The 22,207-nt window shown below is 44.3% G+C and overlaps 1 protein-coding gene across 2 annotated transcripts; it reads right to left on the bottom strand.

The window, feature by feature from the left end:
- Nucleotides 1-2,756: 2,756 nt before the first annotated feature.
- RGS20 (regulator of G protein signaling 20) lies at nt 2,757-22,174 on the bottom strand. 2 transcript variants are annotated; one of them, XM_052703214.1, is made up of 5 exons: nt 22,034-22,174; nt 9,788-9,936; nt 5,761-5,847; nt 4,472-4,706; nt 2,757-3,181 (listed from the first exon to the last, which is right to left on the bottom strand). In XM_052703214.1, exons 2-5 carry the CDS (start codon nt 9,931-9,933, stop codon nt 2,993-2,995), a joined length of 657 nt encoding a protein of 218 aa, XP_052559174.1. In that variant the 5' UTR covers nt 9,934-9,936; nt 22,034-22,174; the 3' UTR covers nt 2,757-2,992. The 2 variants fall into 2 exon arrangements, with proteins under 2 accessions (XP_052559174.1, XP_052559173.1); XM_052703213.1 differs by lacking the exon at nt 22,034-22,174 and adding an exon at nt 21,379-21,810.
- Nucleotides 22,175-22,207: the final 33 nt, after the last annotated feature.

Below are 22,207 nucleotides of genomic sequence, written 5' to 3'. Positions count from 1 at the left end.
TGTACTAAACAGAAGGTAAACAGCTGCTCAGTGACCTATGCTTTTATGAATCCCATTTTGAAGTCACATGGCATTTCCCAGATATTGTCAAGAACTGCCTATTTTTTTTTTAATTTGGAGTTCTGGATTCCCCTTGTGATCACATACTTTAAATTACATTGGGTTGGACTCTGATCACATTTTCTGTTTCAGCTGTTATTAATTGGGATGCGTGCTTAGTGTTTCTCTGATCAATTTTAATTGATACAGTAGAACCTTTCAGCCTGTGTATGTTTAGATGTTTGGGTTTTTTTTTATCCCCTCCATTTGTACTGTGCTAATTGCTTTTAAAGGTCAGTATAAAGCACAGTGTGTTGACTGAAGGAGGCCATACAATTTTAATACTACTTAGCAGGCTCTTGGAAAAAAGCAGACTTTAACAATATGCATGTTCTGTGACAGTTATTGGTTTGTAAAGTACAGACATTGAAGAAAATACCAGTGGGCTGGATACTTGTTATAGCTTAATGATATCCTGTGGTTAAATAAAGGCCAAGGCAAACCACCCATGCTTATTTTCAAGCTAGGATAAGTTGACTTTCTGGTAATTTTTTACTTTATGAATTATAAATAATATCTTGTGTCAATATCATTGTTTTCTCATTTCTGTAACATCTTGCTTATAGTAACTTATAATTCACATTTGCCATGGAAAGGATTTGTGCACAATTAGCAAGTACATCGTAATGAAGTGTAGTTAAAAACTTGCCTTCTGTGTGAGTTTTGTTTTGCCTTTTTTTTTTTCCTTTTTTTTTCAATTAAATCCAGCATTGAACAGCCCCAAAATAACATTGTTTAGGGGAGAAGTGATTTATTTTGTATGAAATACTCTCAGGGTGCCTAGGGACCAGTATTGAATGTGAGCTTAAATCTAAAACTCAGCATTAAAATTTAAGGTTTCTCAAGAAAGATGAGCACTGCAAGTATCAGCACACTGTAATGCAGAAATAAAGTGAAAATTACCTTGAGTATTTTAATTATTTGGATAAGGAAAATGGGAAATAAGTTTAGAAATAGCTACTTTTTCTTTTAGTACTCTGATCGTTAGCCACAGAACTGCCCAATCCAGTATCATCTTGTCTCCCCTTTAATTTCAGTGTATTTTTTTCCCACAGGATAATAGAATGCATTGTCTACTGTAAAGTATGAGCGTTCCAGCTGTCTTCCAGCTTTTAATGAGGTATCTTTGCAGGGAAGGGAGAACACTTAAAAGAAATGAAACAGGCCATTTCAGTAAAATGACACACTTTGAAATTTTTTTGATGTGTGTGTCTGATCTTTCCAGCAAGCAGAATCTGACCTAGTTAAACTTACTTTGTCAGCTTAGAGTTTTAGAGCAGCATTACCCAGTCTGATTAAAACAGCACCAATGGCATTCTCAGTTTGACTGCAAGCTCCCCTGAATGCTGCCTTACCACCAGATCCAGTTTGTTCCTTTGTTGCCTATCATGCTATACTCTATATAACCAAGTAGTAGTTAGTGGTAGTGTTTTGGGATATGCCAAAGTCAGTAGAGAGAACGCGCGTTCGAAAATGAAGCAGCTGCATGTGTGCAGTAGAAGTAGATAGAATGGATTCCTCTTGACTTGGTGCTCTGGGTCATCCAGTTTTGTACTGAAGGAAAAAAGAACATTGCTTTCCAGTCTTTCAAGGTGCTTAGTTTTATGAGTTGTTGTTGTTTTTAAGTTGGTGTGTTGAATCATGTTTCAGCTTTGGAAGGAGACTTTAGAAACTAGTCCACAGCTATTGTAAACTTACCTTGTATTAGGTCTTTTCCTGCAATGAAAAAGCTCCTTATTTGTTTGATGATGTGAATACGGTTAGGGGAGATCACGTCTCCTACCTAGTGCACTGAGGCAGACAAATCAATATCCTAAATTCTGCTTTGCTATTCCCATTTCTTTTTTTCTGAATGTGCTCTTTTCATGCTGCTAGAATTAGGGGTAGTGTAATGCCTTGGGTGAAGTGTAATGAACGTAAGTTTATTAGCTGATAAAGCTGTTGCTTTTCTTTTGGACAGTCTGAAAAAGTGCAATGGAATGAGATAGTTCTGTTCTGGCTTCCATCTTTTGTCAGTGTAAGGTATGAGTATTCATTATCTAAGCCTTACAAGCTCTGTCAGTGAACAAGTCAAATTAGTGTGTACAAAACCAAGATGGCTGATAGTGCTACTGTTTCAGGAACAAACAATGAAATGCTTTTTACACCTACCTGCAGAGGGAAGTTAAAAATATGTGAGAATTGTGCTTTATTTGAGAATTTCAATCCCCAGACTCTTCTTCCTACTAAGTAAATAATTTAACATTATAAACATGAACAATCTGAACTTAAAAATGCTCTCAGTGGACTCCAGTAGTAAAATAACAATTTTTCAGCAAAAGGTTTTTATAGGCAGCATTAATTATTTCAACAACTAGCTCTTGGAAACTTGAGATCATAGTGATTTCCATTATCACACTGTATACACATCAGATAAGACAAGTGGGATTTACCTGCACTGAGCACAATTCATACAGGAGCTGAAACTTGGTCTCATGTAACCCAGAGAGTGACGGTACAACTGTTTTTACTTTGGTCGTAGTGTGGATGGAGCAACTGGTTTGACTTTCAAGAAAATTATGACAGTCCACTTAAAATTAGTTTTCATGCTCAGTACTTCAGATATACATTATAAGAGACTTGTGTCCAAGTTGTATGCTGCAATGTAAAAATACTGCTTATTTTTTTAACATAAATGTTTGTTCTTCATTCTCTTCTGCAAAGTAATACTTCATTTGATCAGAAACTGTAGTTAGCTGATCGTATCAGAGCCTTGTGCGGGTTCCAAGCATTCAGTCTGTAGTAAAACTTGCCTGAGTTGTTTTCAGGTAAATGAATACTAAATTCCCTGTTGATCGGGGTAGCCCAGAGTCCCATTTGTTTTAAAATAAATACACATAAGAAAAAAGGAATCCTATGCTTCAATGGATTTTTCAGATAAGGACCGAAGCAAGTCCTTATAAATAGCAGAGTTCATGAACCGTGGGTAGGAGTCTCTGTGCATTAAGGTATAGATTTGAAGCTGTGCGTCATCGAAGGTGTGTTGTGAGGGTTCCAGCATATTTCGGTTAATCACTTCCCTTACTCTGGAGTCCAAGCTGACCTGCATGTTAAAATAAAGAATCATGTAAGTAATAGTGGTGTACAGTAGCCAGTTTCTTTGCTTTTTGTTCTGTTGGCTTAAAAATGTATATATTTTTTATTGTTTCAGTTGGTGTCCTTTATGAGTATAAGGACTGTTAAATATGCGTATATTTACACCAAGAATGAATGTGTTGAAATTTGGCAATAAAAATGTATTGAATATCATCAGAGAAAGTTCCTCGTAGAAGCAGTATTACTTGAACAAGGCTGCCTGCAACCCTGTTGCTACTAAAACCTGAAGGACTAGAAGATTATTTCCAGACTGACTTCCTGCTCTGTAGCAGAGAGGATTGGTAATGTTCTGTGACAGCTGATTTCCTTGGGAAGTAGTGCTGTGGTAAAGAGACTGACTTTGGAGTAAGCAGGATGATGCAGACACAAACTGCAACCTGGAAAGTTGGTGCTCATTCAGATCCCTCTTAAAAAGCAGGATGAATTGATGTGGACCACAGGCATAGTTATAGAACAATTCCACATGCATCCAAGTGATGTTTTTTGTTTTTTGTTTTTTTTTTTCTTGCAAGCACCAGTCTGTGGAAAGGTGTTAGCATTACTAGAGTGGACTGACTAGATTTAAGCAGTGTTTTAATCTGCATGCACTTGGCACCACAAATAATGAAGTGTACACATTTTGCAAGAATATAAGAAAGTTTAAAATTCCTGCCTTCTTCTAGAATTATACTCAAATTATGAACCAAGACCTGCTTGAAACTTGGGGCATTTTTTTACCAGCAAAGTGACAGGTAGGTTTGAAAAATTCTCAACTTAGCGTTTTTGTTGTGTGCCATATTTTGAGAGCTGCTTTTTGCACAAAGGCAATTTGTGCTGTGCAAATAACACTTCATTTGTGGTTACTGTGCTTTTAGAGACCTGATCTACGTGCACTGCAAAAGAAAACCCCACTGATTCGTCCAACAAATAAATTTTAAGTTGAGCAAGAATAAAATCTTCATCTCTATGTTGAACTCCATGATCTTTATGGTCCTTCCCAACTCAGCATTCTGTGTTAGTTGTGCCTCAAACTGAAGCCTTCACATCAGCCTGCCAAAGCAGCATAGGAAGAATTTTCTTACAGATGGTGAAAGTAGTTCTGACCATCTCACCTCAGTGCTGGGTTTGTATTTTACCCCTAAATCTCTATTTCTTAGCAGTGGAATGTGGGGGAAAGAGAGTTATCCCCAGGTATTCTTCTAGCTATAAACACATCAACCTTGCAAAACAGCATCAAAGAATGGGGAAAGCAATATACCTCCTTTGGAGAAAGGATAGAAATATAATCTTCATAAATCAGTCTTGCTTTTTCTTCGATGACGCTTTTGTTGGATTCCTGTTTCAGTTCCTCGCAGGCCATCCAGAAAAGCATGTTTTCTTCACTGAATTCTGTTCGTAGAAATTCACGAAAAGCATTTCGACCAGCTGGCGTGAGCATCAGCTTGTCAAATGACTGAGCCCAAGCATTCACTTCTTCAAGAGTAGGAGCGGGGCTGCAGAGGTAGGACAAGAGGACAAGAGAGAAATGAACAATTGTTACTCAAACTATTTTCATCTGGTAGAAGGCATCTGCCATCATGATGGAACAAAAATGCAAAGTTCATCAACCTCTTTACTCCTCACTGGAACTACCCACGTGCAAACTGCAGTAAACAGATGCATTTATGATAAGGTGATTACCTGTACGTTGATGCAGAAGTTGCACTTTACTGCTCAGAGTAATTGCAGTAGTAAGAGAAACCCTCGGCAATAACTAAGCTTTTTATTATTTGTAATAGTCCTTATTGAATCACTCAGTTACAAAGTGAATGAAAATATGTAAGAAGAAGTGACAATCCAAATACCACAGCAGACACCTTCCAGTCTACGGCAGCTTCACAAGTCCTCCTACCTGTTTGGGCAACTCTTAAGAGACAAATGCCTGATTCTTAAGAGTATCTGAGTTTCCCTTTGTGTTTATTCCTTTTCTAAGGCTGAGCTCTGCCAGTTAGCTCCAGTTTATGTATTAACCAAGTGGGGAAAATACTATTTTTTTTTTCAGATAAAGGATAGATGATGTTTACAGTCAGGCTACCCAGAGAGGCTGTGGATGCCCCATTCCTGGAGATGTTCAAGGCCAGGTTGGATGGGGCCCTGGGCAGCCTGGTCTAGTATTAAATGGGGAGGTTGGTGGCCCTACCCACTTGGAGGGGCGAGGGGGGAATGGATTGGAGCTTCATGATCTTTGAGGTTCCTTCCAACCCAAACCATTCTATGATTTTTATGATTCTATGATTTACTATGTGTGTTTCTTTGTTTTTATTTATTTTATCAGAAAGCATTGAAAATTGAAATGTGTTTACGCACTGCATATGAATGGGATGAAAGAATGGGCTATACATCAGACTCTTGGTTCTTTGAGGAGCAAGAGATGGATGACTTGCAAATTCAGCTTTATGATTATTTGTCGTTTGTTTGCATATGTCAGATAATTGATTTTCATTATTTAGTAAGATTTGAATTTTTGTTTCATTTCTTGTTTGATAGAGCACATGATAAAAACCATACCTTTCCTCACAGTTCGGAATTCCCTCTGCTTGGAGTTCATGGGATGTTCTCCTTGCTCTCTCTTCTTCCTGGTTTCTAACAGTAAGACTGCAAGGTAGCAAGCAAAAGTTTTGCCAATTTTATGAAAGGAAAGGTTGAATGAAAAAGTGTTAATAGGAGCCATAGTTATACTCTGATGCTAGCTCTTCAGTTGTGTAAGCTTAGCAAACGTTCATGCAGCAGAACTATACAATATCAGGCATGTCCTTGGATAGAAAGTAACCTATATCTGCAACAAAGTCTATATGTACTCCATTGAGGTTTATTTTACTGCATTGTTTTTTTTTTTAACCTAAGTTACCCTTGATGCAAGTATTTTATGTCACTTAGACTTGAGTGTTCTCTTTTCTTTGCTGATGATTCTTTTGACGCTGACTTTCATCATGTCTCCTTTTAGCAAACAGGAATTGAATTCTGAGGTTATTGCATTTCAGTGAGAAATGTGTGTGCACACAAACTCCTGTGATCTGTAAAGCTGCTAACAGTTTGTCAAAAAAAAAAAAAAAAAAAAAAACCAAACAGAACATCTCAGTGACTTACAACCAGTAATTTATATTAAATCTGTACTTCAGCTGAGATAAAGTGGTACAGTTGCTACAACTTCTAGGAAAATACCAAACTCTATTTCTTCACTTGTATCTTTCTTTCCCTCAATGTAACAGTTTGCTTTAATCTCTAAGAATCTCATTTGTCTCTAGCAAGGCTTTTTGTTGAACCAACCAATTTTTTTTTTTTTTTTTTCCTTCTTCTTCTTCCTTTTAAGCTCTGTCTTATTTGCAGCCTTACTATTTACCACTTATTCCTTCTCTTGCTGTCTCCACGGGTGGTCCATCATCTGCAGGGACCTGGTGGGAGGATGGAGAATGGTAATATTTTAAGGCTTGGGAAGAGTGGCTGGAGGTTTGGCAATAGAGGAGAGAAAAACTGAAGAGATGAGGAAGCTTTCCTGTTGTGAGATTTATGAGCAAGCACATCACCTATTGCAAGCACATCTTTTCTCTGCAACAATCCGAACCATACATTCAAACCAATGAACTACTGGAGTTTGTGTTTTTAGAAAATAAGTGGTTAAAGCCTATTCGTGCTTTTCTATATTATTTTTGTGTCTACATTAAGTATTCTTTTTACCAGTGGTTCTGGCCTCTTTTTAATAAAAGAAGTGGTATGTATTCCTCACACAAGAACTGATGTGCTCGTCAGAGTTGTTTTTAGATTGAGGGGAACAAACATATCCAACAGAAAGGGGAAGAAGACAAATAAGCCCAAAAGAAATTAAGTTTCCTTCAGAGGTCATGCCGTGCCTCACAAGATGCCCTTGCAGGTTAGCTCATTTCCTAGAAACGTATGGGTAAACAGAGCTAAGATTCAAAATGCATATTTTCAGGTTTCCAAAGAGCAGCGTGCTGGAGGCTTCAGTTTTAGCTGCAGAGTGAACATGGGCTGTGGGAATCTGGCTGAGAGACTCGTTTCACCATTTCATTCTAAATCTACTATTAAGTGTATGCTGGGTATTGGCTGTTCTGCAAATCAGCTGCATGACTCATGCAGACTGTTATTTTTATTCCTATTCATAATTTTTCTGTTCAAAGTACTTGAGCTATTTAGAGGAAAGGCTTTATGAACAGGGAATAAAAATAGCTTAATTATGGTTTGTTTTGCATTTCTTGCTACTAGAAAACAATTGTTCTCAAAGAAATCAAGGATTATTTTAAAGCTAAAATGAGCAACTCTGTTTTGGAACCTGTATTGGATTCTTATTTTATTCTAAAGTGCAAGTAAGAATTTTCAACATTGTGAAATTTGGGTAAAGTAATTCCATCTATTGAGTAAATTGTTTTCTTTGAATTGTTTGAATAGTGAATTGCAACAGATAATCAGCATCCTCAGGAATATCAGGTAAAAAGTTAAAACAAAACAAAAAAAACAGCTTATCAATAGTTTCCAAGACAATGCAAGTTTTATGTACTCTGACTTCATAGGTAAATGTCTGGGGTTTCATTCTATATGTACAAATGTATTTGTAAGTGTAATAATGCAGGTCCCAAATGACCCACGTGAGATTTTACTGGACACTGCTCAAATGGTACTGATGTTTGTACAGTGATGGTTGAGTATAGGCACCATTCTGCAAGGAAGCAAACTCTGATCCTGACCAGCGTGGTATTTCTGTCTCAGCATTACCGTAGTTTATCTCTAAGCACCTGCTGCAAGGCTCTGTAGGATAGAGATCGAGTCCTTGGCATCCTGCAAAAAAAAGAAGCCTTTTGTCCTTACCAAATGTTTTCTGTTTCCATCAGGGTGGACAGGGTTGGGTGTGTATAGGCTCTGACAAGCTGCATACTAATAGCAAAGGAATGATGAGCCTGCTGTTCCCTAACTTATGTTCTCCAAAGCATTTGCTACCAGCTGCTGTTGGGAAAAAGTAATGGTGGAACGGATTTCTTGTCTGGTCAATCAGGTTGTTTTATCACTTCTTTCTTCCACCTCAGTCCCAGGTTTGCTTGCTCGAAGTGTTCATATGGTAGATAGTGTATTTACAAGAAGCACTCAGCGTGCTGTCAGTGTTTTGGTTTAATTCTTATGACTTAGATTTTTTTTTTTTTCTTTATTTCAGTGCAAATTCTGGTCTAACCCATTAAATTAGTAACGCACCCCAGACAGGAACAGGACTTTAGAATGTGGCAAGCTTTGCTTGAATTTTAAATGAAATAAACTGCATTTGGTATGAGAGTAAAGGTGGACAATTTTTTTTTTTTTTTTTTTTTAAGGAATCCAATGGCTCCTCTTCCTGTCTTGATACCTTCCCTGATAAATTATAAATTTTCCTCTTCAACAGCTTGTAATAGGAGCTCTTTGAAAATATGTTCTGCTCCACTATTTACTGAAGGTGAGCATTGAACACTTCAGTGTTTAAAGTCTCTGATCCCAAGAGTTAGCTTGATATGAATTGCAGGTGCCATGAGTTGACACCACTAATTAATGACAACAAATCTGCTCGCCTTTGCAACAAAGAAGCAGTGCCAGACACTTGGCTGTTATCTTTCTGACCTACACATCCTTACATGTACTCTTAACTCCCTGTAGCAATCTGTGTTCCTTCTAAGGTGCAATCCTCCATCTAGAACTGTTACACATTATGGTATTGCTTTTGCTTTTTATTGGGAGTCCCAATGAAGCTCAAATTTGAAGAGAATCAGTATTAGTACATGATATACATTAAGTTTTCATTTAGTAGGTGATACACCAGTTCAAGGAAAAGGCCAAGAACAACCAGTTCTTAGCTTGCAGGTAACAAAGCCTACTAGGGAAGAAAAATAAAGAAAAAGGAAGTAAAAGGGGTGGGGAGGAGGAGCTAGACAAAACATTTCACTTGAATCACACCTGCAGTTCTGTAGGGATGGGCAAGGCTTGGGCCTATTGCTTCAGCTGTTGAGATGTTCTAAGCTCTGACGATGAGTACTAATTGAGACAACAGAAAGCAGGGGTTTCCCTGAGCTGAGGGCTGCCTGGTACCACAGCTTTCTGTCTAAGGGTAAATGGCTACAGAAATTGAAATAGACTTAGATGCTCACTAACAAGAGTAAGCACAGGGGCAATGATAAGGATTTCTAAAAGGAGGTATGTAAGAGTTAATGTTCTTGCTGCCTTTTTTTTTTTTTGTTCTGTTTCTAACTTCAGTGGAATGTGTTGCTGGGGCTTCACTAAGAAGGTGATCACGTGTGTGCGCACCTTCAAAGCTTAGAGAAAGGCTAAGGCAACGACTAAAACATCTCTTAAAATGCTTTCCTACTTATCCTCTTCTGAAGGTACTGCATAGAGATTAAATATGCACATAATGTTATTTCAGTGGCAAAAAAAATGCACTGCAGCAGAAAGCAGTGTCTTCTAGTTGCAGGCTTGCTGAATGCCCCAGGTGTCTTTTTGCTTCCTGCTGTCCCACGTGCTGGCTGTTATCTCCCTCCCCTTCTGTGCTGGGTAAGGGTCGTACCAGGAGCAGCTGCAGCAGCAGCACCAGCAGAAGCAGCAGGCGTTGGGCCCGCGGTTCCCTACGCTGTGCTGAGTCTGCACTGTGCCTGGGGTCTCCTGGGTTGCTGCCATCTGCCGCTTGCGCATCTCCGTCCGCTCCGATCCCATGGGCTGCAAGAGAGCAGGACAAGGGGAAAGTAAGGCACATCTGGGTTTTATCATTTTAGTTCTGTCACACAAAGCTACCAAAAGCTATTGAAAGCTACAGCTTCAAGCCTGCAAACAAACAATGCGACAATTATTGGTGGAGCCCAAGTTCTGCTGGTTGTTTAAAAACAAAACAAAAAAAAAGATGTCAGTGAAATGACAAGCTGTGCTGCGGGCACTGTCCCTTTCTGACCTGTGTGAGCTTCGGTCTTGCTCTGGAGAGCTCAGTATGTGCTCTCTTACTCAGAGGGTTGTGCTGCGTCTTAGTGCCTGATGTGTTTGTAGGTGAATTACCAGCTTGTAGAAAAGTGAGTGCAGCTTCACAGAGTCGCAGGGGTTGGAAGGGACGTCTTGTGACCATCTAGCCCGAACCCCTGCTAAAGCAAGTTCCCTATAGCAGGTTACACAGGAAAGCATCCAAATGTGTCTTTGAACACTTCCAGCGAAGGAGGCTGCCAGCCTTTCTGTGCACCTTGTGCCAGTGCTCCAATGCTTCAGTTGGATTGTGTTTGATCCTTGGATACGTAACAGTCATCCTCCTGTACCAAATGATACCTCTGTGTGTAAGGTTTTTTTTCAGGTAGCTAAGCCTTCCAAAGGGACGTGGACAGTCTGGAGAAGTGGACCCATGTAAAATGAGGTTCAACAAGGCCAAGTGCAAAGGTGTTGCACTTGGGCCAGGGCAATCCTGTTTATACAGACTAGGGGAAGAACACCTGGAGAGCAGCCCTGCAGAGAAGGACTTGGGGGTCCTTGTGGACAAGAAGCTGGACATGAGCCAGCAGTGTGCGCTTGCAGCCCAGAAGGCCAACTGTGTTCTGGGCTGCATTAAAAGAATAGTGGCCAGCAGGGAGAGGGAGGTGATTGTCCCCCTCTACTTGGCTCTTGTGAGGCCCCATCTGCAGTACTGCGTCCAGGCCTGGGGTCTCCAGTGCAAGAAAGATGTGGAACTCTTGGAATGGGTCTAGGTGATGGCCACTAAGATGATCAGTGGGCTGGAGCACCTCTCCTGTGAGGAAACATTGAGGGAACTGGGCTTATTTAGCTTGGAGAAGAAAAAGCTCCAGGAGGGGGGCTCATTGTGGCCTTCCAGTACTTGAAGGGAGTGCATAAACGGGAGGGGGAATGGCTGTTTACAAGGGTGGATGATGATAGGACAAGGGGGAACAGGTTTAAACTGAGACTGGGGAGGTTTAGGTTAGATATTAGGAGGAAGTTTTTCACTCAGAGGGTGGTGGCACACTGGAACAGGCTGCCTGGAGAGGTTGTGGATGCTCCAGCCCTGGAGGCATTCAAGGCCAGGCTGGATGTGGCTCTGGGCAGCCTGGTCTGGTGGTTGGTGACCCTGCACACAGCAGGGGAATAGAAACTCAGTGATCACCATGGTCCTTTTCAACCTAGGCCATTCTATGAGATCTCTCGAGGCCACGATGATTGTAGGGGAAACTAAAATTAGTAGTTACAGATTTGGTGTTAGTTTTGTGTTGATAATTTAATACCATATTTGAAATAGAGAGTCAAAGAGCAGATGGTTAAAAGTTGCCTGTTTAAAATGTTAGGTCAAGTTTAAGAAATGCTGTTCTGAGGTGGAGGAGGAATGCAGAGACGTTGCAGACTGAAGGAGAGTCACAAATAAGTGCATTATTTTAGCAGAGCACAGCACTCAGTTCTGCTGGATTATTATTTTTTTTTTTTTCTGCTCAATTTCTTTTTGTTTTATAGATCTTAAGAGTTTCTATTTTGCTTTTTTTTTGTGAGAACCACCCACTCTGACAAAGGAAATACATATGACATGCTGAGCAGAAGATGCACCTGTTTTGCAGGAGGAATGAAGCACAAGAACAGTGCAGACAGAAATGATAGCCCTTTTGTAAATCTGTCGGCCTAATCTCAGCAGCAGTAACTAAATGCCTAGAAATAGAAAATGAGGAAAAAAAAACACAGCTTCCAAAAAACCCACAGCATCGCTCATTTCAAAGTGTGGAAGTGTAAATGTGAAATGTAGATCACATCTGGAAATTCAGATTTCATAGTAATAGAATAAAAGACTAAATATTAACTCCTCTGCAGGTACCTCTCCTGTTTTTAAAAAAGTCCTTTTGTTTCAATTAGAATGTAAAAACTGTCACACACAGGGGGATTGATAATACATCTAACAGTTTTTCAGGCTTCCTTGGACAGTAAACAGTTATTATTGACAAGAGAAGAGTAACTTGGGGTCAGAGATGTGCTGTTTATGTTGCCTAACCTATCCAGGCTTCCTTTTTGAGATGTTTCACATGGGTAGTTCACACATTCATCTCCCTAATAATCCATTCTGTTAACTGACAGCGGTGTGTGGAAAAGCTGGTGCCTGTTGGCTTTTATTCAAGGGAAGAGATAGAGGGTGGTGGGTGTAGGAGGAATATGCTCTTTCACTCCACTTCTTCCTGCTATATCTTAATTCAAAAAAATGTTTTTGGATTCCACTGTTGCCATTTCAGTTTATTCTTCACGGTTATCCTTTGACATTTTTGATGAAGACGTAGCTGTTCAGTAAAAACTACCTGGTAGCAGTGAGTTCTTTGGTTCATTTGTGAATATTCACCTAGAAGATTTCATAGAATCACAGAATGGTTTGGGTTCGAAGGGACCTCAAAGAACACCCAGTTCCAACTCTTTGCTGTGGGCAGGGCTGCCTCCCACCAGCTCAGCTGCCCAGGGCCCCATCCAACATAGCCTTGAGTGCCTCCAGAGATGGGGCACCCACAGCTTCTCTGGACAGCTGTGCCACTGCCTCACCACTCTAGTTTTCTGGTATTACACACGTTTATGAATGTCCATCTCTTCCCACATATATTATGGAAAAGAAAGGACTGAGCAGAATAAATTCATTTTTTTTCCGTATGAGACGTGATAGAGGTTTGGAGTGGATAACAACCTGAACAGGATGTGACTTTTCCTGCTGTGTTAGCAGGAATACCGTGTTAAGATACAGGAAGTATCCTGTACCCCTCTGTGTGAGTACCTGCGGGTATCATGTGCTGTGTGGGTGCAGCACATTATTACAAGTAGGTGAAACTCCTTTGGCAGATTGTATTAAGAAAAAATCCATCTGCTGGTCCAGGTTCACAGAACAAGCGATGAGCCAATGATCCAGGCAGCACCACTCTTCTAACCTCTGGCTCTAAGCCAACCCACAGGTACATTGTTGCCTATTCTGTTTCAGTGGGACTAACTCCCTTTGGTCACGTAAGAATTATTAATACGCAGAAGAACCAGATGTCTTGTATAAAACACCTACATCTTGTGGTTCCATCTAAGCACAACTGTGAGATACAGCTAAAAATTCATGCTTGCAACATGAAACTGTGATCACACTGAGACCATGTAAGTGCCAAACGTGAGGCCTGAACGCACTGTAAGTTACTAGGCTCTGCTTACTGCCCCGTGGATTCTACTGCTATAGTACATAGTATTAGCGATGTTATCTCTGCAGACTTATCATTCCACGTGATGAGGCTGAAGGGCTTAAACCACCTGAAATCAAAACAAAAGTGTGACTGCTAAATGCCACGAGAGGGCTTTCCTTATTTTCCAGACCAACACTGCAGGCAACCAGGTTGTTTTAATGCTGAAAAATGGCAATTATCAATGGCATAACAAGCCAATAGCATACTTACAAAGTTGGTAAAGGGAAGTACAGATGTTGATACACATATATTTAGCTAACTTTGTTTCCTTCCGAGTCCAGCTGAGAATACGCTTTGCAGACTTGCAGACAGTGGCACAAGGAAGCAGAGGAAGAGGCACAGGTGCATTGCTCCCCTCCAGCTGCTGCTTTTCACTCATAGCAGAAGAGGTGGCTTACAGCCTGATTAATGATTTGCTTTGCTGTTTTGTTTTAAACTGAAAGAATGATCCATGTTTTCCTAAACCGCAAATGTGATGCTGTGGAGAAATGCTGGGCAGGGAAAGCATTAGCTGTAGAAATCAGCAGGAAGATTTTGGAGCTTGAGGAGCTCTGAGAGATGAAGTGTGTATCAGTGTGTCCAAGGGTAAGGGGTGCCTTGGAGCTATTACTTGGCTGTAGAAGAAGAGGGTACATTGCTGCTGAAAATAAGGTACAGAGCTTCCTCCTACACCTGGTGCCTGCAGATCGCCTACATCAGACAGGAGCCTGCTTTTCAGTCAGTATGGCATTGAGGTGGGAAAGAACCAGTGATCAGAATGATAGGTTTATCCTCACAGAGAAATTTTGTAATGTTTATGATGACCAACCTCTCGCAGGTACAAGTCCAGATTACTGGCCTGTTGATTTTGAAAGTCCCTTGGGCAGTCACACTGAGCTGAGCTTTGTTTTTTGAAGATCTGGGCAAGGCTGTATGGCTTCTTCAAGGTAAGGGAAGAAAGGTCCGTGAAGAGAGCTCAGGGGGACATTCATCAAACTAGATGGTGAGAGATGTGTTATCCTCAGTATGCCAGCATCCCATCAAACTCAGATGCTCCTTACTCTCTCATGCTTTTTTAATTCCCTGTCACCTAAAATTCCCTTACTAGGTTGCTGTGCTGCAAGAGAGATCTGTGTTCAAAAGTTTGGTCTGATGGGAAAAAATAACACAATCAGAAATTGCTTCTCTTCCTCTAGATAGTCTTTTTATACCAAAATGGAATTGCCACTGCTGTAAACTCCCTATGCCGTGAGCCTCCTTTATCTTCTCAGATTTCCAGGCCCCTTAGGAGGTGCTATAAAGCAAGAATAAACTATAGAGGAAGCCTCTGTATTGGATGCTGCTTGATCTTGAGAATCAGGGTCTGTTTCCTCTGTCCCTCAGCATACGCAGCAGAAATCTGCCTGGCTTGACATGGATTTCAGAAGAAAATAGTGAGGAAAAAGATTTAACGACTGGTGATGGATTGTTCATATGTGTTCTGAAACAGATCTAAAAATTCATTCAGATTTGTGATGGAATGAGGTAAGATACCTTGAACAAAGTAGTTTAACTTTACTATCTCCAGCATTATTATTATTAGTCTGGGTACAGGTTTAGCCAACTGCTGGATATAGCATGAAATAAATCTCTGTGTCCAGTTCTGTTAGTTTGCCCACTATCAAAGACACCTCTATTATTTGGTGAGAGCGTGGGTAGCCACAAGTTAATAGAAGTCTTTCTAGTTCATATGAATAGGGAAGGACTAAAAGGTGCTATTCTGTGGGCTGTTGGGTAGTCAGTGGGATCCGAGTTAGTTAAAATCAAGTCATTGTGGTGGGAGATGGCATGCTCAAATTTTTGTCATCATTCAGTCCCAGCTGAAAGAACTTAGGAGCACTGCATCAGCAACACCAGTTGTGACCCATCTGCACTGAGTCTGAGAGACTTCAAACACCACATAAAATAATAATAAAAAATAAGCTATCATTGCCTGAGTTGCTCTTTATATGGGGAATAAAATCTCTTGAACAAGACAGTTGCTTGATTCCCAGGTGACACGAGGAGTTTCTGGTGTAAAAGTCCTTGCTGTGCTGTTGGCTGGACCAGATGAGTCTCCCTGGATCATGCTTTCCTGTGGAGTTCTGCATCCAACTGCCTTGTGCTCTATGGTACTTGTGCAGACATTCCTGATCCATCCCTAGGGATGATCATTAGCTACACATAGGGCATTTTTCAGCTACCTATATCCTATATATCCTATAGGACAATCTTTTGCACATAGGCACTTCATAGAATCAAAGAATTACCAAGGTTGGAAGAGACATCCAAAATCACCCAGTCCAACTATTGACATATCACCAATATTTTCCCCACTAAATCATGTCCCTCAGTACAACACCTAAACGTTTGTTGAGGACCTCCAGGGACAGTAACTTCACCACCTCCCTGGCCATCCCATTCTAGCATCTGACCACTCTTCTGGAGAAGAAATTTTTCCTATTATCCAACCTGAATCTTCCCTGGCACAACTTGAGGCCATTCCCTCTTGTCCTATTGCTAGTAACGTGGGAGAAGAGACCAACCCCTGTCTCGCCACAACCTACCTTCTTGGAGTTGTAGAGAGCAGTGAGGTCTCCCCTGAGCCTCCTCCAGACTGAACAATCCCAGCTCCCTCAGCCACTCCCCATGAGACTTGTGCTCCAGACCCCTCACAGCCTTGTTGCCCTTCTCTGGACATGCTCCAAGGCCTCGATATCTTGTAGTGAGGGACTCAAAACTGAACACAGTATTTGAGATGTGGTCTGACCAGCACTGAGTACAGAGGGATGATCACTTTCTTACACTTCCTGGGCACACTGCTGGCTCATTTCAGCTGACATCCCCAGGTCCATTTCTTCTACACAGTATTTGCAGCCTTCCTGCCCCAAGCCTGTAGTTTTGCCTGGGGTTGTTATGGCCAAAGAGCAGGACCCAGCACTTGGTCTTGTTGAACTTCATCCCATTGGCCTCAGCTCAGCCATCCAGCATATTCAGATCCCTCTGTAGGTCCTTCTGTATTGACACTTCCTCACAAATTGGTGTCATCTGCAGACTTATTGAAAGTGCACTCAATGCCCTCATCCAGATCATCAATAAAGATATTGAAAAGGGCATGCCTGAACACTGACACCTGTGGAACACCAGAAATGACTGGCTGCCAGCTGGATTTAACTCCATTCATACCCTGGGCCCAGCCATCCAGCCAGTTCACGACCCAGCAAAGAGTGTACTTGGTGTACCTGTCCAAGCCATGGGCTGCCAGTTTCTCCAGGAGAATACTGTGGGAGACAGTGTCAAAGGCTTTGCTGAAGTCTAGGTAGAATACATCAACAGCCTTTCCGCATTTGCAGGAGGTGTCTTCTTACCACTTTCAAGTAGAGACTAGCAACAGGTTTCTTCTGTCTACTTGCAAGAGTTTGGCCACTTTTGCAGTCTTGGAGTCCGGAAAGATCAGATCCAGGATGTTAAACAGTGCAGAGAGACATACAGACACTGGGCTGGGCAAAGAAGAATCTGTTTGGAGACATCCACAAAACTGTCCCATTCCCACATCAGTCAAGTATTTAACTGGGAAAGGATGTATTTGTCAAGATAATTGGCTTGCCTCTGGTTGGCTCAGCGTTACATGTTCCTCTAATGTAACGTCCTACAGGCCTCTAGATGTGAAATTTCCAGATCTCCCAGGGAGAGAGATGTGTTCTTCCATTTAATGATAACAACAAACTTTATCTGTTATAAAAATATGCCTAAAAAGCAATGAACCAAAAATAAAAAAAAAATATGTCATATTATCTTACTTCTTATCCAGCTAGATAGCATCTGAGATTCTTAACAAAAAGGTTACTGAATGCTAATGAGTAATTTAAATAAACAAACAAAAACAGAATAACAAATGCAAACCTCAGCGGATTTAAAGAAGCCTTTTTAAAAACTACTTTTTACATTAGTGGAAAAACTGTAACGTCTGCTGTAAGAGAAATGCTGAGGTACTGGAATAGATCATAGAATCGTTAAAGCTGGACAAGATCTCTAAGATTATCTATTCCAACTATTATCCCACCCCCACCATGTCCACTAACCACATCCTCCAGTGCCACATCTCCATGGCTCTTGAACACCTCCAGCGACAGTGACTCCACCACCCCCTGTGTGGCCCTGTGCCACTGCCTCACCACATCCTGAAAAGAATTTTTTCCTAATACCCAACCTGAAATCCCATGATGAAACTTCAGGCTGTTACCTCTCACCCTAAAAATATGGCTGTTGTACTCCTCTCACTCCCTGGCACACCTCTCAGATGGGGAAGCATTTCTGTGTGTGACTTTATGAACGTAAAAGAGTGTGAAGGTCAGGAATTAAAATTCTTTCCCTGGTTGAAAGCACCTCAAGAACTATTTGACTGACACGTAACATTTATATTATTTGCTTATCTCTCGGCAGAAAGGTGATCTACCTACCAAGAAAACAGCCTTCCCAAAGGAGAAATATTTAAAATATAAACTAAAAAGATCAGATATTAAAAAAAATTTCACAGGAATACCCAGAAAACAAAATAAAAGACAGCAGACAAAACTTTTACACCTTCTTCTTCAGTTTATGCTAGAGCATGAGATTTTCTCAGCCTACTGAAGCACACAGATGCTGTTAAGCACAAAAATAATAGTCTCACCCCCATATACAGCACAGCCCTGACGTGTTAAGGCCCACCTGCATGGCTACAGCCTGATGACTTGCAGGGGGAACATGGAGCATGGAGCCACGTGCTGCCAACACAGTGGTGCTGTCCTTTGTCAGTAAACACCTTGGGCAGTGCTAAATTCCATGAAACCAATGAGAAGCATTCAACTTCAGTAGCTCCAAGTGAAGTTATATCCATATTGCAATTTCTGCTTATTCTTCAGACCTCTCGCAATAGTGATAGTCAGAAATGGAAGAAGAATTCTGTTGTTGCCCACTTATGCCTCACAGGACTTGCTGTTGGGGCTGGGATCATAGTAAATTTCAAGCTGTGAGGGGTCTGGAGCACAGGTCTTATGGGGAACGGCTGAGAGAGCTGGGATTGTTCAGTCTGGAGGAGAGGAGGCTCAGGGGAGACCCCACTGCTCTCTACAATGACCTGAAATGAGGTAGTGATGAAGTGGGGGTTGGTCTCTTCTCCCATGTTACTAGCAATAGGACAAGAGGGAATGGCCTCAAGTTGTGCCAGGGAAGATTCAGATTGGATAATAGGAAAAATTTCTTCTCCAAAAAGAGTGGTTAGATGCTGGAGTGGGATGGCCAGGAAGGTGGTTGGGTCACCGTCCCTGGAGGTGTCCAAGAGACATTTGTTGTACTGAGGGACATGGTTTAGCGAGGAAATATTGGTGGTATGTGGATGGTTGGACTGGGTGATTTTGGATGTCTTTTCCAACCTTGGTGATTCTATGATTCCACAAATCTTTATTTTATTAATTCAGAAATATTTGAATATTTGAAGTTCTTCATGAGAACTGTAGGCTATGGCAGTGTGTTGTCAACTGGAATATGAACAGCAAGTTTGATAGTCGTGTTTCTTCCTCTTCATTGAGGAAAGTGACACAGGTTTCCCGCACTAAGCAGTGTGCTGTTTTAAATATAGAAGAATTAAATGCATGTTAATGAACACATCCCCCCACACGCACATGCTTTAGGCATAGTTATTGTGTTACCTGCTGAGTGAGTACCTAGTAAGAGCTCTTTGGAGATTTTGTGTTAGCAGAGATTTGGCATCTTGCAACAGAAGTGGGATATGGCAATTTTTGAGAATGTAGGAGCGAGGGATGGCTGTCAGTAAGGGGATGCTGGCAGCCACACCACATAATGCAGCTTTGTGTGCCATGGCTGCACTTGGGCCTGCTAAAGGCCTCAGCAGATGACAGTGGACAGCAGGACATTTCCCTGAGTGTAAGTAACAATTATGAGGTGCTTTTGGGTCCAGAAACCTAGTGTCTTTACCTGGTGTATTTCCTTTATTTTTTCAGATGAGCAGCTCAGAAGAGCTGGGTTCATCTCTCCAGATCAAAGCATTGCTTTACATTTCAAAAGAAACAGCTGAAAAATGCATCACACCCACGTAATAACAGGTGCCACTGCCTCCATCGTGTCACTTCAGTACAGGTTTTCTGCCAGGGGCTTAAATGTGCTCTGCTCCTCCTTCACTGGCACAGCTGCTCAGAGAAGCTATGGGTGCCCCATCCCTGGAGGTGTTCAAGTCCAGGTTGGATGGGGCCCTGGGCAGCTGAGCTGGTGGGGGGCATCCCAGTCCACAGGCAGGGGGTTGGGATTGGATGATCTCTGAGGTCCCTTCCAACCCAAACCATTCTGTGATTCTATGATACCTCTGATTTGGACTCCATCCTGAAAGGCTTGACTGAAAAAGTTGCCCTAAAATGCACTTAGCAGAGTCACTGTCACTATTTCTCCTGTAAATTTGGAAAGATGAGAGAATTTTACACCTTCTACACAGCAAAAGCAACAAAAGCACCCAGCTACATGTATGGGTGCCATGGCAGACGAGCGGTATAAAAGTGAGTATGGGTGAAGTTTGCCCAACACTGAGCCCTTTCACAAACCGGATCACCGTGAGCTCCAGCTCAGCCAACACCGGGCCCCAACCGCCGCACCTCCAGCTTTATCGCTGGAGCGAGTACTGCTTCAGCTACTGCTTGTGCTGATATTCCGGCACGCACACGCACACCGAGTTCATTCAGTTCCGTGCTTTACAAACCTCCTCCCCCACGCAAACAGCGCACACTCCGCTCTCCGCCACTACCGCCCGCCGCGGGCCGCTCGGCGATACGGGGAAGCGCTCCTCCCGGGCGGCGCTGCCGTCCCGCGGTGACTCACGGCGCTGCGCCGGGGCCGCGCAGCCGGAGCGGCCGCTGACTCATCCCGCGCGGTGCCGGGCGCGGGTGTGACTCACGCGGCTCCCGCCGGAGCGGGTTGCGGTGCGGTGCGCTGAGGGCTGCGCGGGGTGAGTCACCGGGGGGCAGAGACTGACGCTGCGCTCCTATCGCTGCCCGCCGTCGCGATTCGCTTCGGGTCGCGCTACGACGCTCCGCTCTGAGTACCGGACTCGGTATCCCGCACCGCCGCTACAGCCCGGACGCTGTGGGGACTCCTTTGCATCACGCGGCGGCTCCGTGGGCAGAACGCTCTCTGAAAGATGAGGGCACCGCGCTGCTCCCCCGCGCGAAGGATCCTCGCGGTGCTTCCCGCCTCCCGCTCGGGACAACAGGTGGCGGTCGTTCAGAGGGACGGACTTTTGGAAGCGGAGACACGGGGAGGGACCTCAGGCCCCGGGGAAGACCCGAACAGCCGGGAGCGGGCTCGGTGCTCCGCCCGGGGCACGGGGAGCACCTAAGCGGTGGAGCTCCCGAGATGCGAGACCCAGAGCGAGGGCAAGGATGGGTGGGAGAGTAGGTGGGATGCTCTCGTCCTGCAGCACCCCGCACGTCCCGCTACAGCACGCGACTGGCTCGGAAACACCCTTCGTTGTTCCGAGCTGAGGGCGGCGCTGTGGCCCCGCTGCCCCGCACGGAGCGGCCGCAGGTTCGGAACCTGCACGGGGCACCGCGGCACCGCGCGGAACGTTCGGATTGCGAATTTTTCAACAGCCAAAATGAAATGACGGAGCGGTCGCGCCAAGCACATTGCGTCGCTAGTAAATGACTGAAATTCCCATCGGCGTGTGCCGAACTAATCTCATTCAGTATTTGCGGCCGTGCCTCACTCTCACCACCTGCAGCGTCCTCCCGACGGCGGTGCCAATGACGGCGGAGGTCGGGACCCGCAGAGGAGCGGCGGGGAGTGATGTTACCACGCGTTAGGAGGGGAGCCCCGCGATGCCGGCGTGAGGACTGCAGGCTCCGGGGCAAGGCAGCCTCCGCCCTGTCCCGTCCCGTCCCGTCCCGCCGTGGGACCGAGCGCTACTTACGATGTCGGCGGCGGCGGGGACCCGTGGGGCTGCCGTGCCCGCTCCCACTCCCGCTGCCGGCCCGGCAGATGCGCTCTCCCCGCCCGGGGACGGCGGCTCCGCGGCCCTGCGCATGCGCCCCTCGCCGGCCGGAGCCGCTCTGCGAGGACGGGGGAGCGGAGCGAGGCGGGCAGTGGGCGCCCGGCGGGGAGAAGTGCCGGAGGGAGCGGTTGCGCGTGTGCGTGCGCTCGGGGGAGGTAGGTGGGAAGGGCCGGAGGGGGAGGTGATGCAGCCACCGGGCTCGCACGGCTGCTTAGGTTTTCAGAGGTTCCCTAAATGAGAGCCGCGTTTGTACAAAGCGGGAACGGAGCACGCCCGCACGTTAAGTACCTGCAGGGATGCGTCCTCCCGCCCGCCCCCTCCGCCCGTCGCTTACGGCGCGGCACCTCCGGGACACGGCGCTACCGGGGGCAGCCGGGCAGGAGCCGCCCCCTCACCCCGCGCGCTGTGCCGGCGGGCTACCCCGGGGCCGCTCTGTAGGGGCCGCTCCTTCCCCGCCCGCTGTGCTGCGGAGTCCGGAGCAGGATGGGGGACGTGGGAAGACGGCGGCTTCCCAGCGGCGGAGGGGGAGGAGGAGGAGGAGGATGGGGCGGAGGCGGCCCCGAGCGGTACTCACGGCGCCGAGAGGCTGGAGGGCAGCGCGGGGCTGCGGCGGCGCGGCTCCGTGGCACGCCGGGCATCTCCGGCGCTCCGGGGAGGGGCGGCGGCGAGGCTGTGGCAGCGGTGGAGCGAGGAGGGGGGCTGCCGGGGTAGGCAGAGCCCAGCGTCTACGCAGGAGGGCGGCGAGCGG

Source organism: Tympanuchus pallidicinctus, unplaced genomic scaffold (assembly GCF_026119805.1).
Source record: "Tympanuchus pallidicinctus isolate F22 unplaced genomic scaffold, pur_lepc_1.0 scaffold5, whole genome shotgun sequence".
Lineage (NCBI taxonomy): Eukaryota > Metazoa > Chordata > Aves > Galliformes > Phasianidae > Tympanuchus > Tympanuchus pallidicinctus.
Note: the sequence above shows the minus strand (reverse complement) of the source record. Positions and strands in the feature narration are given on the sequence as shown.